This window comes from Varanus komodoensis, unplaced genomic scaffold, assembly GCF_004798865.1.
Source record: "Varanus komodoensis strain SLA01 unplaced genomic scaffold, ASM479886v1 scaffold1, whole genome shotgun sequence".
Lineage (NCBI taxonomy): Eukaryota > Metazoa > Chordata > Lepidosauria > Squamata > Varanidae > Varanus > Varanus komodoensis.
The window spans coordinates 99,048,672-99,065,041 of record NW_025335268.1 but is presented as its reverse complement, the minus strand read 5'-3'; the positions used below and the strand labels follow the sequence as shown (position 1 = coordinate 99,065,041).

Here is a 16,370-nt window from a genome sequence, read left to right as displayed (position 1 = left end):
TAAGAGGTGCTCACCTTGGTGGGCCCCAAGGAAGTTTAAGCATGGAAACAATGGAACCCATGGGACTACAGAGCGTACTTCTTGCCCTGTGCGATATACAAAGCTCCCACTCTAAAGCCCACTTTCCCTTAAAAAAAATGTTGCTATTTCTGAGGCTTGCCAGACAGCCAAAATGTACCATTTGGCCCAGCGGTCTGAGTAAAGGAATGTAAAGTGGAAGGGCTGTGGCCTACTGATAGAACACATGCTTTGTATGCAAAATTAATTCATGGAATCTCCTGGCATGGCTGGGGAAAATCCCCATCTGGATCCTTGGAGAGCCATTACAAATCAGTAGGACAATGCTGAGCTACCGATAATAAGGTCCGATAATAAGCTCAGTACCAGACAACTTCCTATGTTCCTAAAGCAGAAAGAATATGCATTCCGTACCGTTACCTCCCTACTTTTAGGTTTCCCATTTTTTTAAAAGGCAAAGATACGACATCCTTCAAGGGGACATGCCTCACTTGTTCAGAAGCACTCCGTTTAGCCCAACACACTCGGACATCTAGCAGTATGAATTTGCTTGTCACTGCACAGAACAGGAAACAGGAAATGTCTGTTTTGAGTGTATTTATTCCAGTTTCAAAACAGCAACTGAGCCAACAGACTTTAACCTATGTTGATGAGATGGAAGAGAAACATTGTAACTTACACGGTTTGGCAAATTTCACTGGCAAACCCTAAAACCCTTTTTTCCTGCCCCAGTTTTATGCTTCTTACTTTTGAGAGCAGGTGGTCCTTTTGCAGGTGGTCTCTCATTTCAGCACAGCAGCATAATTCATTGCCCACAAAAACACTAAACCATGCTAAAACAGCAATAATGCAGCTCGGGTACCAAATGTGCAAACTGGAACAGTGCCTCCGCCTGTACACTTTGCCACCCATTGGAAAGGTTTGCACTAGCTCTCAGAGGCCGTAGTCACAGGCCTCATGGCTATTCTTCAGGTACAGCTCAAGGAAGCCTTTGAAGGTCTGAGGGTCTATCATTGTAGCCTGAACTGCTGGATCCAGCTTCATGATTTCAACCCAGCGTTTTAGTGCTGGAGTGCGATCCGGAAAGCTGTAAAGGAACAGAAAAGGTATTGAGCCAGCTATGAAATCCCTATCACTGTGGCTAATTTCTCTTAAAGCAGGAAAGGGACATAGTACAAGAAAACACGTCTTGCATGCAGACGCTTCCAGATATAAATCCTGTCATCTCAAGAGCTGGGAAAGAGCTGCACTTTTGGCCACTCACTTTGCCCCTGCCAGAAGGGCGAAAAAGCTTGTCCCTTGGCTTCCAGTATTAGTTTTTGTGAGGCTAGCGGTGGTGGTGCAGTGGCCATCTTGGAAGCAAGCACTTGCTTGCACATCCGCACACACCCTGGTGATCCCTAGGTCTCACGAGTCAGAAGGAAAAAGGTGTGCAACCTGCCATTCACTTGCACCTGGCAAGGAAAAAACCACACCGGCTGCACAATGAGGTTAGAAAAATGACCTCAGAGAGGAGGAAAAGGAGGTGTCCTCGTGGGTGTGACCAGGAGGGAAGGAGACTGGAGAGGCCAAGGTACAAGTAACCCCAAGCCCATTTCAACCTGCTTGCCTTTCTTTCTGAAACATGACCTCTAGCAAAATACACGGGCAGGATGACGTGGAGGCGAGAATCACCTCTGCTACGCCTCCCATCCTGCACTGGGCGATCAGAAGCCTTCAGTTTGGGACTGTTTGATTGTCAAGGGCACAACTGAAAGAACTGCCCTCTAGCACAGCTTTCCCCAACCTTGTACCTTCCAGAAACATTTGGACTACAACACCCAGAATTCCCAGTCAATGGCCCTGGAGGATGGAAATCCTGGGAGGTGTGGTCCAAAGGCCTGAAGGCCACCAGGTTGGCGGAGCTGCTCTACCAGACTTAATTGTTCGAGTGGCCCTCAAAAGCTCCTTCGGCATTTTGCACTGCAAATCTCAAACGGGGTGGTGTGTACTGCGCCCATGCACAGCCTAGAAATAACAACACCTGGCAAAGTTGCTCTACCAAATTTAACTTGGCTTGTTGCAAGCCAAGTTATTAATCCACAAGCATGTTTTGACCAGGAAAAGAAAACAGAGCATATGCACTGGATGCTGGTCCTGTATTAGCAGATGAGTTGAATTTAAGGACTAGTTCAGATCCAACATTATGCCAAAGAACAAGAAGTAAAACCTGAAATTTTCTGTTGAAATTATTGTCCAACAGTCACTTGTTTATTTAGACAAGCTGTTTTCTTTGCTGAACTAGTTTTAACTGTCAGGTGCTCTGTATTTCCCATTTCTTCTTAAACTGGCATGCATGTCTTTTAATTGTATTACACATTACCGTGTTTTATTACTGTTAGTCATCTTCAGCACTATTTTTGGCTGACAGTAAGTTATACTTTTTCATAGAAATTCCCAAAACCTGAATCTGTGCTATTCAAGGATGTGTGGGAGCTGGAATAAAAGCTGAATAGTCAAGGAAATTTGATATTTCCCTAATTACTCTCTAGACATCTCAGAGCTCAGTCTGACACTATTCACCCTTGCCAAATGTTTTAACTTATAATTGTAAATCCTTCCACACAAGTCACACAAGTATCAAGTTCAGTGCACCATTTTAGGTTACATGGCAAACTCTTTGTATACTTTCTGAAGCAGTAACTCTGTTAGCTATGATGGAAAGAAACATCTCCAGTGGCTCTTTAAAGATTAACAGATTTACTGTGGCATAGCTGTTTTGGGCAAGAGCGCAATTCATCAGCTGCATGAAAAGTTATCCCTAGTTCCCAGATATTACACATATGGATGCATAAAACTCTTCTAAAACATGGGGCAAAAAGCTATGAAATTCAAGTGGTAATAATAGCTCTGCTATTTCAATGTACTTTTCAAAGGCATTGAATATATTACAAAAAAGAATGACCTAGCCACAAAAGCAGTCAATGTAAATAAACTTGCCATGCTTAACTTAATGGAGAGTTGGGATGATCATACATCAACTGAATAAGATGAGATAAGAACAAACTTCAGCCAAGCCCCTGCATTTCTCTTTTATAGCGAGTATAAACAGACACCTTCCATTTGCTAACATTTCCTATTTTGTCCAAACTGGGAAGCCAGGATTAAGAGCCTTCAAACAGGCGAAGGTAATAAGATAAACTATGGTGTAAAAGTGGCTTAAGAACCTTGCTTGCTCCAGAATGGTTAACCCTAGCTTCCCAGTTTAGAAGTAATAAAAACCTACAGCTGAGAAAAGATTTCCTGGTTTGTTTGCTCAAAGGGAGGAGACAAAGTATGTTTTTTTCCAAACTTGTTTACATCTCAGCTTCTGAAAGTAACTTATCATCCAAACATATTACTATTATAACATTTATTATCTTGTCTTTCTTCCTCTTGCAACAAACCCAATGTAGCTTACAAGATTCTTCTCCTCTCCCTTTTAACCCCACAACAACCCTTTGAGATAGGTTCAGATGCAAGTTCATGGCTGGCTCAAAGTCACCCGGCAGGCTTCATGGCTAAGTGAGGAAAAGAAGTCCCAGTTCAACACTTCTTTAACCACTACATTGCACCAGCTCTCACTGCAGGCATTATCTGGTGCTGGAAAGAAACCTATTGTCTTTATCAAGTCTGAGTTGAACAGAACTGAATTTTCCATTAGATACTATTTCAGAAGAAAAGGGACAACTCCTCGTATTTGTGTTTCCCTCTTTTCCTTACTACCCATCCCTTTGCCTTGAAGGAAGACAAGTAGCCTGTTCAAGGAACACTAAAGAACACAATTCTGCTTCCCTTCCACTCCCCATCTCTACCCCACCACCTTGTAAAATACAGATAAAGTAGGACAAGTGGAGGTAGATCTCCCCTGTTCATACAGCTCATCCATTTCACTGGTTACCCCAAGGAATTGGCAAAGAGACTGGCAGAAGATGTAGGCAGAGGGAAAATGACATTCATGTGTGAGAGGTACAGAAGATCCAGCAGGCTTACTCATTTAGCTGAAAAAGCTCCATCCGTTCAAACCATGGCCACATCAAATAGTCAATCATGGAAACAGAGTTCCCGCCAAAAAACTTGGTCTTCTGCTTTGCCAGAATCTAAAAAGGAAAGACATGTGACATTTATTAATAAAAATGAAAGATATACCTTGAATGCTTGCAGAAAGCAGACAGAATATTGCTAGGGAATTGGTCTACTTTCAACAGTCTTAATCCCACACTGCAGAACTGTGCACTGCATGTACTGTACAGATCCTTATTGGACTCCAGGGACCAATGTGAGTTGTACAGTTGGATTTTAGAAAAGAAGGACCCAGAAAGTTCTTAGCACTCTTCACTGGTCCCTTGTCCACTTCCTTTTGCATGCAGAATTGCAGCCGCACACACATACCCTGGGGTTATAGTGCTTTGCCTTTCATGTACATCTGGCTATGTTCTACAATTGGCAGAATATAGTAGGTAGTCAGTGTCTTTCTTCTTTCTGCTCCTGTGCTCCTTGCAAACATCTAGTAAAAGAGCGGAAGACTAATTCGTGCCCATGGACTCCTGCTGCCAAGAGATGAAAAGTGAAATTTACAAGGGGGAGGAAGAGGAGAAGGTTCTGGCTGTTCATGCAGTGGGACTCTGCTAGTTTCTAGATGCCTGTGGAGTATGCTGGGCAGACCGTGCCTCAGAAACAGAATGCGCAGCGAGGAAAGGAGTGGCAGCTTTTGGACCACTTGCTGGAAAGAGCTGCTTTCCTCCTCTTGGCAGCCCAAGGAGTGAGGAAGCAGCACCCCATGTGAAGTGCTGCATGGTTGTTTGAGGCTAGTTAAGCAAGAGGGGAAAGAGCAGTAAGAAGCAGATGACATTTAATCCTATGGCACTGGGAGGCTGTGAAATGGCTAAAAATTGAATTCCTGAAACATATAGAAAAAGAATTGTTGATTTTAATCAGACTCTTCTGGGTTCCTCTTTCTTGGTATCAACCAGACAACTCTGGATTGTGAAAGAGTTCTTTTGGCTAAACTGAAATGGGAGGAACATCAAACCTGGGTGGAGGCCTGATTAAGAAAGGCCTTCTGATCACTCCCAATGAGGCAGTAAAGAGGTAGGAGCTCTGTCTTTCAAGAAGTCACTGAAATGTTAAAACTATGTTTCTTCCATAAGAGAACAGGGTCTTGCTAAGGACATCTGCAACTCCAGAGACAGTATTGCTCTTCCATCCTTAAAACACACACTGGAACCTCAGACTTCCAGTACGCTGAGAAAAAGTTCAAAGCAGCATGGCCAAAACACACAGCACCACAACGGATGAAAGGATGATAAGAATACTGTGTAAAAAGCAAGTGACTGCGCAATTACTATTCTGGAGTGAACATCCTGGATGGATTTGCTCATTTTGCATAATTTGCACAATTCAGAAGCCAAAAAACTACATAGCACAATTTGCACAGACTTCCTTAGATATGTATTTTTTAAATAAACAAATCATGGTCTGTCTTGGTCACAGCAAGATGCCAGGGTGAAGCTGACAAATCTGAATCCAAAGGGCTGAAGCATAAAAATGTGCCTGATTTTCTCCCCCAATTGAATTCCTCACAAACCCCTATCTGACAGAGACAAATCTATACAAGTGTGAGGATGGCTCCCTCTAGTGGATAACAGCAAAGAAACCTCATTCTGGATCTGCTGGACTTTCTCCGAGTACTCCAGTAGTAATTTTGCGGTTTTTTCACATATTTCAGGGCACCTTATGCAAGACACATTTAGGGTCAAACTATTAGGATTTATGATATACAACCACAAGAATAAGACATTGCTATCAAAGCAATATGGTTCTTAACACAGCTTAAACAGACTTTGCTCAGAACTGTAGAAAAATGGCGAAATACTGAAGGGAACGTGACAGTATAAAAAGCATTCTGCCATGCAAAGTGGTAATGGGGCATATCTGTCTAACCTTCATAAAATCAGAATGGCTTTCTGAAATTTATGGATGGTGGAATCAAGTTTGGATTTTACACACACTGTAAGTTTAATACAGATTGATGGAATACTGTTAGGAGGAAAAGAGCAGTTTAAAAAGAAAAAAACAAAAAAAGCAATTTGTCAAAAGTCACTTTGAGAATTTATACTGGCAACTTTCTTTGCCCTATACAGTTGGATTCCCGTATCCATGGGGGATAGGTTCCAACCCTGCAGTGGATGCCTGAAACCATGGATAATAGCAAACACTATATAGTGTAACTGCTATACATACCTATGATAAAAGTTTACTTAAACACAAGTATTGTAATAGCATAAGAGTTAGTCTGATAACAGAGAAAGCCACTGAGCAATTAATGGCTGGATAGCATATACAGAGTGGATACGCTGGACAAAGGGATGATCAGCATCCCGGGTGGAACTGCACAAAATTTCATCATTACACAGAACAGCGCACAATATAAATTATGAATGTTTACAGTCAAAGCCCAACTTTTGCAGGTTTAACTTTTGTGAATTTGCTTATTCGTGAGTTTGCTATCAGTAATCAAATGGGATTTTTTTGTAGTTTTGAGGCCTATGGCAAAAAATAACAGATGTGCATAGACTAGAAAATGTAAAGAAAACATTTGTGGGGGTTCGAGCTGCAGGCCCCCTGCAAAAGTGGAAAAACTGCAAATATTTCTATCCCTCACCCAAACCGTAACTCTTAATACTGTTGACCATACATATACTGGATTATTTCTCCCTCTCTCTCTTTTGTGCCCCTAACCCCTGCAAATGTGGAGGGACGATTCTATTGTATTCCTGAAATTCCCTATTTAATTTTTTCAGACCGTGATTAACCACAGTTAAATGAAACCACTGTAACTGAAGCATGAGATATGGAGGTTTTACCAGACTCGTGAAAAAAGCTCTTATTTTAACTAAGAAACAATGATTTCTTGTTCTTTATTAGGGTTAGTGAAATACCTTTTTCCATTTCAGATTTTTAAAATGTTTGTTTTAAACAGATCATGAGAGTCAACAGGGGAGAAGAAAAGCTTGCATCCTTTCTGGGCTTTGTTTTCACTGGGGTGGCCTTTTTGTTTTCCCTATCACAATGTGTTTCCTGACGTTTTAGGTGAATCAAAATGGCCACTGCCAATACATAATTGCCAGGGATATCTGCTTAGAGATATCAGATATCAACTGAAATATCAGATATCAGATATCAACTGAAAAGTTTAATAGGTGCTAGGGGAAAGCAAAGAACAGAAAATTAGTGTGGAATTTTAGAAAACTATATACTTCAAAAGAAATGCCGGCATAGATCTTTTAGAGAGAGACAGTGCGTGTGTTTGTGTGCATGTGTGAGCACGGACACACTTCTTTCTGCCCCTGTATTTCTACGTATTGCAAGCTGTGAAGAAATACCAGCATATAACTGCTGTTGTTCTGTAATGTTTACTTTGTGTTGTCTCTGAGAGGCAATAATATAACTGAGCAAGCCTAAAGCCTGACTTCATTGCTGTCAAAGAGCTGTGTATCAGACAGTTAGGGACATTCTGAATGGGGAAAGAAAGGGAGATGTGTATTTGAATGTTGTTACATGGGGCCTAGATCAGATAAATTCTGTATTTATTAGCTGGAGATTCTAGCTAGGTAGAATGGTGTTGGCCAAATGGTCCGTGTCCTGGTGTGCCCAAAATACACATCAGGAGGTGGTTTTTTTAAAAAAAGATTTATTCACAAGAACAACCAGCTATCACTGAATGGTTCCAGATGGTGCACCTGAGCAGTCCTCAGTTGGCCCTTTTATACATTGATCATCAAAGGTTACGCATAACACAGTTAACATTTTGCAGTAAGTTACAGAAGTAAAAAGTTACAAGGCATGATCTTTCCTATTTGCATACCACAGAAGATACTCTGAAGGAAGAGGGAGGGTGCGGTGCTAGTACACAGAAGAGGAGGATGGGGTGGGCTGCTGAAAATTGCCCTTTGTCTGAGCTGCTGTTATCTGTCAAGTGCCAACTAGCTTTCTCTGGACTGGTATCTGCTCAGTCGCAGCTACATTTAAAGGATGCACATATGCTGACTTCAGGAAAAGAGGGTTTTTCTCAGGCCTGGTTATGTGCCAATGATTGCATGATTATACCTGTGTAAGTTATACCTATTGATTTATACTTCAGTGTGCTTGAAAGATTACTGTTGGGGACATGATAGCTGACATAAAGTTAGTTGTTTGGTAGATTGTCAGTGCTTGGCATGTGGTGTTATAGAAAGACTAGGAGAAAACTGAAAAGAAAGTGAATAGCAAAGCCTGCAATATTAAGCCGTTTCTTCTCTGGGGGACTGGAACATATGGTTGGTGAAGACTGGGAATAGGGAAGTGATGGCTACATTGTGTTCAGAAGCTGCCCTGGAATTTTACCAGGAGAAGGATTTTACTGCACAGGGAGTAAAGCCCCAGGTGGACTGTCCAAGTAGCCAGCAGAGCAAGAGGAGGCGAAGAAAGATGGCACCCAAGAGCTAGACCTGGCAGTGAATGGATCTGGCTAGGCTGGAGATTTAGGGCCTTTGGCCTGAGGTAACAGAAGGTAATTTGGCCTGAGGTAACGGTGTCTTTTGAGTCTTTAAGACTGCATTTATTTATTTATTTATTTATTTATTTAGCTTCTATTCCGCCCCATTCGCCGAAGCCTCGGGGCGGCTCACAATAAATAAATAATCACAATGTAAAAACAATATAATTTGAGTTGACCTGGCCAAAGAATAAAATAAATAAATAATATTAACAATTAAAATAATGCTTAAATAAAAAGGTCTTCGCCTGGCGCCAAAAAACAACGACGGCACCAGGCAGACCTCTCTGGGGAGCGCATTCCATAGATTGGGCGCCACCGCAGAGAACGCCCTCCTCCGAGTACTTACCCTCCTAATATCCTTCACGGAGGGTTCCCGGAGAAGGGCCTCTCCCGCTGATCTCAAGGGGTGGACGGGCATATATGGACGTAAGCGCTTCTTCAGGTAACCAGGACCCAAGCCGTTAAGGGCTTTATAGGTCATAACCAACACCTTGAACTGGGCCCGGACTTCAATGGGAAGCCAGTGAAGCTGACGGAGAACTGGAGGCATGTGAACATAATGCCCAGTCCCCATCAGCAGCCTGGCAGCTCTATTTTGAACCAATTGAAGTATCAGGACTGTCTTCAAGGTCTTTTTTGATATCTTTAAATGCACATGTAAGGCAAAGATGGTATGAATAACCTGGTTTACATGGCACAACAGTTCACCATGACCTAATTTAACCACAGTTTATGAGACAGCACAACATCAATGATTGCAGGACACACCTGCTTTGATTTCCTGCTTCACAGTTTTGGGGAGTTTGATGTTTAAACCAACATAATGCTTTAACTCTGCTCTTTTAAACAGGTGGATGGGGGACGGGGTGCTGAATATATACCTAAATTTAATCAAGAACTGAAGGGATGTTTTGCAGTTAGGAAAAAGGGAAGCTTGTAGCCCAGGACAAAGTTTCATGATGCATCTTGGAAGGACTGAGACAGGCATGGGCTACTTGTGGCCCTCCAGATGTTTTTCAACTCTCTTCATCACTCACTTATGACTGTGCTGGCCAGATCTGGTGAGAGCTACAGTCCAACAGCATCAAAAGGCTACAACTTGCCACCTCTAGATTTAGAATCACTAAGTCTTACCTCTTCAAGTTTGAAAAGCTCTTCACAGAACTCATTTTTCACGGAGGCCTTCTCCTCTTCACTCAGGTTAGGCATAATATACTTCTGGCTCAGAGCCCTTGGCTAAACGAAGCAGAAATTATAATGTTACCAAGGTGCAGAAATGTTTATTATTCTTGTTTCTGTACCACCAAATACCCAAAGTTCTCTGAGCTGTTTACGACAGTACATAAAAACAATGCAATACAATACAGTAAAAATGCCACAAAAGCATATCAAAAGAAAGAATACAGTATTTTGTACGCTAAAAACAAAGAATAATTCCATAAAAGAAAACCACCTAGAGTGGGTAATCCCTCAAGCCCTGAATAACCAAGTATATCTTTTAAAACCTCAGCAGAAAGGGCCATCCTAACCTGGTACTGGAAGGATTACAAGGTAGGGTCGGCACCAGGCATGCCACCATGGAAAAGCTATTCCACTGATGCTGGACTATAGCAGAAAAAATCCTCCCTTTTGTTGCTGCATCTCAAGCTGCCCTCAGAGTCAGCACTCAGAGCTCAGCCTCAAATGCTCAGGACAGCACCTTGGGTAGATTGTGGTTGGGAGAGGCACTCTTGCAGGGACTGTGGCCCCAAGCCGTATAAGGCTTCGTAAGTTAAAACCAACACCTTGAATTGGCCCCAAAGGCATACAAGCAGCCAATCCAAGCTGGCCAGAACTGGTCTTCTGCATTTGTACCTGCAGGTCCCAGTTGTTCAATCTGTCTGTCATACTTTGCTACAGCTTCTGAACAGGCGTCAAAGGCAGCCCTATGTAGAGTTCATCCTAGTCATCTAGTTGAGATTACCAGAGCGTAGATTACTGAATCTCCGTCCAGATAGTGGCATGGCTGGGCCACAGCCAAAGCTGGCAGAAGCCACCCTAAGCCACCTGAGCCTCGAGTGACAAAGATGGATCAAGAAGTGTCCCAAGCGATGAACACGATCCTTCAGAAGGAGTGCAACCCCATCTGGAACAGGCTGAATACTCTCCATCCAGTCAGACGGACCAACCACCAACCTTGTCTGAATGCTCTTGCGGATGACCTTCAGTGCCTACCTTAGAGAAATGTTCCAAGAGCATCTTCTGATAAGCTTTTTCATAAGGGTCTGTAGGATACAGCTTCTTCCCTGGGTAAGCTTCATCCAAATACTCACAAGTGATTGGGGAGTCATAGATCAGCTGACCCTTGCTCGTCTCCAGCACAGGTATCAATCCAAATGGGTTTTTCTCAAAAAACCACTCTGGCTTATTTTTCAAGTTGATGTTAACAATTTCATGACTAAAATGTATGAGATGGAATTACACAACAGGGTTACTTTTGCCAGCAATTTCCTACTGAGAGACTCTGTAACAGTCGCACAAATTTCTAAGAGGTGTCTAACAGCTTCTGGCCATATACTTTATTCAAAAGGCTTTTAAAGATTGCTTACACAAGTCCAAAATCCTCAGGAACTGGATCAACCTACCTCACAGGGTTGTTATTGGAGGGATGAGAGCAGGAGGAGGAGAATTATGTAAGCTGCTTTGGGTTGTTTAAAAAATAAAATAAATATATAAATGTATAAATGATACCAGATAGGCAAGCATATTGCACTGCCCATCTCCATAAATGATTGAGGTGGTGAGGGAGAAGAAAGGATTTGCAGTTGAGTGAATTGTTTTTTTAAATAGAACCTTGGAGATAAAATTGCTAATACAACTCAATTAAGGAAAAAAGTTCAAGTGTTTATTCAGCTAATAAATCTTATGTGCCAGCATAGTTTTGTCTGGCCTGCTCAAAGCATCGTTTTCTACATTGTGATTCATCATTAAACAAGGGAGCTCACTGAAAAATTATTTCGTTTCTATACCGTCCCACAGCCAAAGCTCTCTGCCTGGGCAGTCTACATCTATAAAATGAAAATAATGTAACATTACTATTTGAGAAGGCAGGCAGCGTGCCATTCCTAGCTCTACTGCTCAGTACATGGCAGCCACCATTTTCAACTGAGCAAGTTCAGGGTTCTTTTTTTTTTCATTGGTTCACAGCACAGAACATGACAGTCCATAAAATGAGGACCCCAGAGCATCCGATCTTACTTGATCCCTTTGGCTATCAGGACAAGACGTGTTCTCTGTGCAAAGGGGCAGAAGTGCATGCTGTAGAGGCGAATCACCCCCTCCGGCACAGGCCCTGGAGCAGGACTCCCTGCAAGACAAGCAGAACCACACTGGTTGTTCTGGTCAGAACTGAGTTATTGCCTTCCCCTGAACAGAAACGAGCCGTCCATTAAATGGGCAAGGAGGCAGTGCAAAGCAGAGGAAAAAGGGGGAAAGGAACTTTCCGAAAAACTAACTAGTCTATATCTGATAGGCATTTCACAATGACAACATCCTTCTTAGTTTGAACTGCAGGGGAAGGAGAAGGAGCACATGAATGGCAAACTACTTAATTCAGAGTAATCCTACCACCAATATAAACTTTTTGTGTACTGAAATGTTATGGTTTTTTTAAAAAGTAAGTTTTATTATTATTTTCTACTAACTAACAAAAAAAAAGAAACTAAAATCATCAATCATCAGAAACATCAGACCTACTGGGTCAGTCCCCCATACTTTTAATGGTAATCTATAAACATATTTAAGTCTATGCATAGTCCCATTTCTCTAGCCAATAATAAAAAGAATTCCAAGTTTGATAGAAGTATGTATCCTCTTTCTCCTTCAGAGACAAAGTCAATCTGTCCATTTCAGCACAGTCCAAGATCTTTTTTAGAATTAGTTCGTCGGTAGGTGGTTCTCTGAAATGTTATGTTGTTCATATATTAGGGCACTGTAAGCACCCAGAGAGCTTCAGCTATTGGGCAGTTCAGAAATGAGATTAATAATAATAATAAGGCTGTAATCCTGCATCCACTTACCTGCATGTCTCTTCTCCTGAAGTCAGCAGGACTTAGCCTTGAGGAGACAGATACAGGACTGCACAGTAAAACCCAGACTGGCCAGAATACCTTTAGGCCTATAGCACTCGTTCCCTTACCTGGCAAGCACCTGGAGTGCCATCACCTTCATTCACATGGGATTGTGAACCAGGGATGGAAAGCGACCCGGTCTCAAGGGCACGGTGCAGTTTATGTGGCAAATGTCACGTTGCATATCCAACCCCCACACGGGTTGTCATGTCCAAACATGAGTAGGGATCCCATATTCAAAATGGTAGCACTTCCCAAAAGGATTCAGGATGCATCAAAATGCATTTAACATGCATTTAAATAAACTTTGGAGACATCACAATTACTGCAAACTTTTCCACAAGACAAACACTGTGCTTAATAAACTGAGCAGCACAGGGCCGACAAGTTGTGCCACTGCAATTTCCATTATCCCACGTCATTAGCTATACTGAGTAGAGCTGATGGGAAATGCAGTTCAACATTCTCTGCCCCACATTCACCGCTCCCCTTCCTAAGCAAAGAGGAACAGAGAGAAAAGAGCACAGCAGCTTTTGCTAGGGCCAAAAAAGAAGGAAGTAGCACGAGCCAGCATCAAACCCACAATATAAAATTTATATTATAAATGCTCTCTACAGACAACCTCCCTGGACCCGGGGCTCTCACCTTTTCCTAAGCTTCGAACGAATTTCCCAGGCATAATTCCTGCCGTACAAAGCAGCCAAACACCCACTAACTCTCCGAGAGCTTTGTACAACGCTTTTCCCCCTCTCGCTGATCTCCAGAAGCCTCAATGTGGACTGGCTCCTCCCTTTTGATGATTATGCAACCTTTTGATGCTTAACAGCGATATTAAAGCGAGCGGCGGCCGCGGGCAGGGAAAAAAAGAAAGTGCCGAAGACTTGAAGTAGCAAGCCTCAATGCTTGCATTACGTCCCGCGTCTGAAACCCCCGCTGGACGCAGATAGGACTCAACAACCCTGCCTTAAATGTACTTAGATTCCGACTGCGAGGCATGAAGCCTACAACTCCCATAACTCCCAGCCAAATTACAGCATATCCGGAGAGCGTCAGCTCGGGCAAGCCTGGGGCTGCGAGTTTCAGCTGCTATGTAAATGTATAGGTGGAAGAAACGCTCCATCTTATGCATGTTTAGATTAAAAAATGTGCAGAGACTCCCAGCATTCTCCAACCAGCAGGACTAGCTCAAGAATGCTGGGAAATGTAGGACTTTTATCCGTCTAAACGTATACAGAATTGTGACCTAACTGCACAAAAACAGTGAAAGGTTGTTTTAGCACCAAAGCCTCCTTAGGATGCAATCTCATGCATGTTTAGACAGAAAAAGAGGCCTGCAACTCATGTGTATGATTGGATCCTTTTGTTAGTATTTGACAAAAGTGCTGTGTTACTTTCTTCGGGGATTGGAATCACACATTCAGTGCCTTTGGTGATGCCATGAAATCGATGCTATTCCCACTTGTATGAAGAGACTGATTTTAAGTGTCTGCACAATTGCATGAAGCTTTGATCTCAACCATCAATGAAGAGTCAAAAGTAAACCCTGGTTGTGGTCTGATTGCATTTATATTGTTTCTAGCATGCCAGAAATAAATAAGGAGTGGAAGCTTAGAAGTGGCATGTGCTTGTTGGAGAAGATAGTGTCTCCTTTGTTCTTAAAAATGCAGGATTAAAGAGAAAACTTGTGTGTGTGGAGCTGGAGAACTACTAGATAAGAGAACAAGAAGGAACCAGGCCAAGAATGAGTACTAGAGCTGCCTCTTGAAAAGGTCATCCTTTGACAGAGGAAGGAACATTCCCATGCTCAGGAAGGGAAGAGGTTTATGAGAAAAGTGCCAGAGGATGAGGAGGAGGGAACAAGGTAGAAGGAAATCCAATCAGTGATGAAAAAATAACCATGAGGTTTGTTATTCCTACTGTGAAGGGCAGAGCCTCAGTGAAAGCCCCCTGGCTGGATGGGGCACATGATGAAGCAGCAGATGGCTTCAAGGTCTGAGGCAACCAAAATAAAGAACGAGATATGTTACAGAGAATAGACAAACTGTTTGAACTAAGGTCAGGGATGGTGGCGGCAGGAGAGATCTTCTGTTTTTCTCTTAGCAACATATCTGTATTGCACAAGCATGAGTAGAAATCACGTATAAGCTTTCAGAACTTAGTTTTCAGGCAGATGATTGCTTGGATCTGTTTAACCCTCTACCCTCTGGGCATAGTCTGTCTAAATAAACCTTGCATGCTTTTATAGAAACATTGACCCAGATCCATGCCTTTGTTTCTAGAAACGTTTCCAGGTTCAGTTCCAATCTTCATCCAGTCTGGAAATTTCCCATACTTGCTGTAAAGGGACTTGACTTTTCCTACTTTTGAGAAGGCTAGATGGATGCTTCTATAATGCAGCTGTATGTTGGGGAAATGGTTGCTGTTTTATACTAGTACTTTCAAAAGCTTTGCAAATTTTATGGTAACGGTGGGGGAATGAACAAATTGTATTGCTTGTCACTAATAATTACATTTATACATATCCCATGAATGTATGTGATACTAGTAGAATTCCATTCCATACGGCAATTTTACTAGCAATAAATGCACTATTGCAGGACAAATTTAATTTTCTCTGCAACAAAAAACCACCTGGAAGCAAAATGTGCTGCCTACGCAGAACTGAGAAATAAAATAAACAGCTGAACAATAAACTGATAGAATGGTTCTTTGAGCATGCAATCTGTGCATTGTCAGCACACCAACATCTCTGATGGGATCTCACTGCCAGATAAGGACTCATTGTATGTTATTCAGATCGCGTTTCTTATCGGTATAAGGGAAACAGTAAACAACCTCTCAGGCTTGCGTGGTCGGCAAAGGAAAAGCCTATGTAAATGTGCAAACCCGCCTCTGTCTACTCAGAAGGAAGCCCATAGAGTTCAAGGGTGTTTAGTGCTAGAGGAGTATGACTGAGCCTGCAGCCTGAATTGTCACAGAAACACGTTTGCGGCTGTCCTCATCCTATAGGGTTAAGTTCCACTGAGCTCAGTGGGGGCTTCCCTTTAAGTGTGCAGCTTCATCTGGGGATGCAAATTTTATTTCGTTTTATTGAATTTTATATCCCCATTTTTCGTACTAAGAAAACTTTACGGTGCCTTTATGGAAGACGCCTGTCTCCCTCCAGCAGCGGCCGTTACGCAAAGAAAGAAGCGGGCAAGAGAAAGCCTGGACAGAACGCAGAAGTTGCCGCTCTAGGATTAGCTTTCAAAACAGCCCCGCCCTCCTGCTTAGCGCACGTGACCTGAAACACCAAAGAAGGGAAGAGAAGGCGGAACAACTTAGTTTCATTCTAGCCAATGGCTGGCGCTGCCACGTGTTGCTAGGAGACCGGTGTAAACGGAGGAGGATCCGGCATCATGGCGGGCACCCTGGACGTAGGGAAGGGGGGCGTTCGCCGCCCAGTATCTCCTATGCATAAATCTGAATTGGAAGTGAGGTGCGAAGGGGCTGGGGGCGGCGGGGCTGCCTGATGTTTACTACTGCCACTTTCTCCAAGCGCCTTCCTAGTGCTGCCTCTAGGGGACTGTAGACCTTAGACATAAGGTCGACACGCACGGCCCCTTGTAGATTGTTGCGTATGTTACTTAAGTTGCGAGGCTCATCACTTAGCGCCTGTCTGTTCCGCCGTCACCCGGGATTCCGTG

General features: G+C 42.8%; 2 protein-coding genes across 2 annotated transcripts in view; one reads left to right on the top strand and one right to left on the bottom strand.

Moving 5' to 3' along the window:
* Positions 1 to 600: 600 nt before the first annotated feature.
* LOC123027402 (glutathione S-transferase omega-1-like) lies at positions 601 to 13,547 on the bottom strand. The gene is made up of 6 exons (XM_044438262.1): positions 13,330 to 13,547; positions 11,813 to 11,921; positions 10,790 to 11,012; positions 9,710 to 9,811; positions 4,030 to 4,136; positions 601 to 1,105 (listed from the first exon to the last, which is right to left on the bottom strand). The coding sequence occupies exons 1-6, from the start codon at positions 13,361 to 13,363 to the stop codon at positions 952 to 954; spliced, it is 729 nt and encodes a 242-aa protein (XP_044294197.1). The 5' UTR covers positions 13,364 to 13,547; the 3' UTR covers positions 601 to 951.
* Positions 13,548 to 16,082: 2,535 nt separating this feature from the next.
* CFAP43 (cilia and flagella associated protein 43) overlaps positions 16,083 to 16,370 on the top strand; it is a 60,415-nt gene continuing 60,127 nt past the window's right edge. The window contains exon 1 of the mRNA XM_044431363.1: positions 16,083 to 16,162. Coding sequence (XP_044287298.1) covers positions 16,083 to 16,162 — 80 coding nt within the window. The remainder of the gene's footprint in view (positions 16,163 to 16,370) is intronic.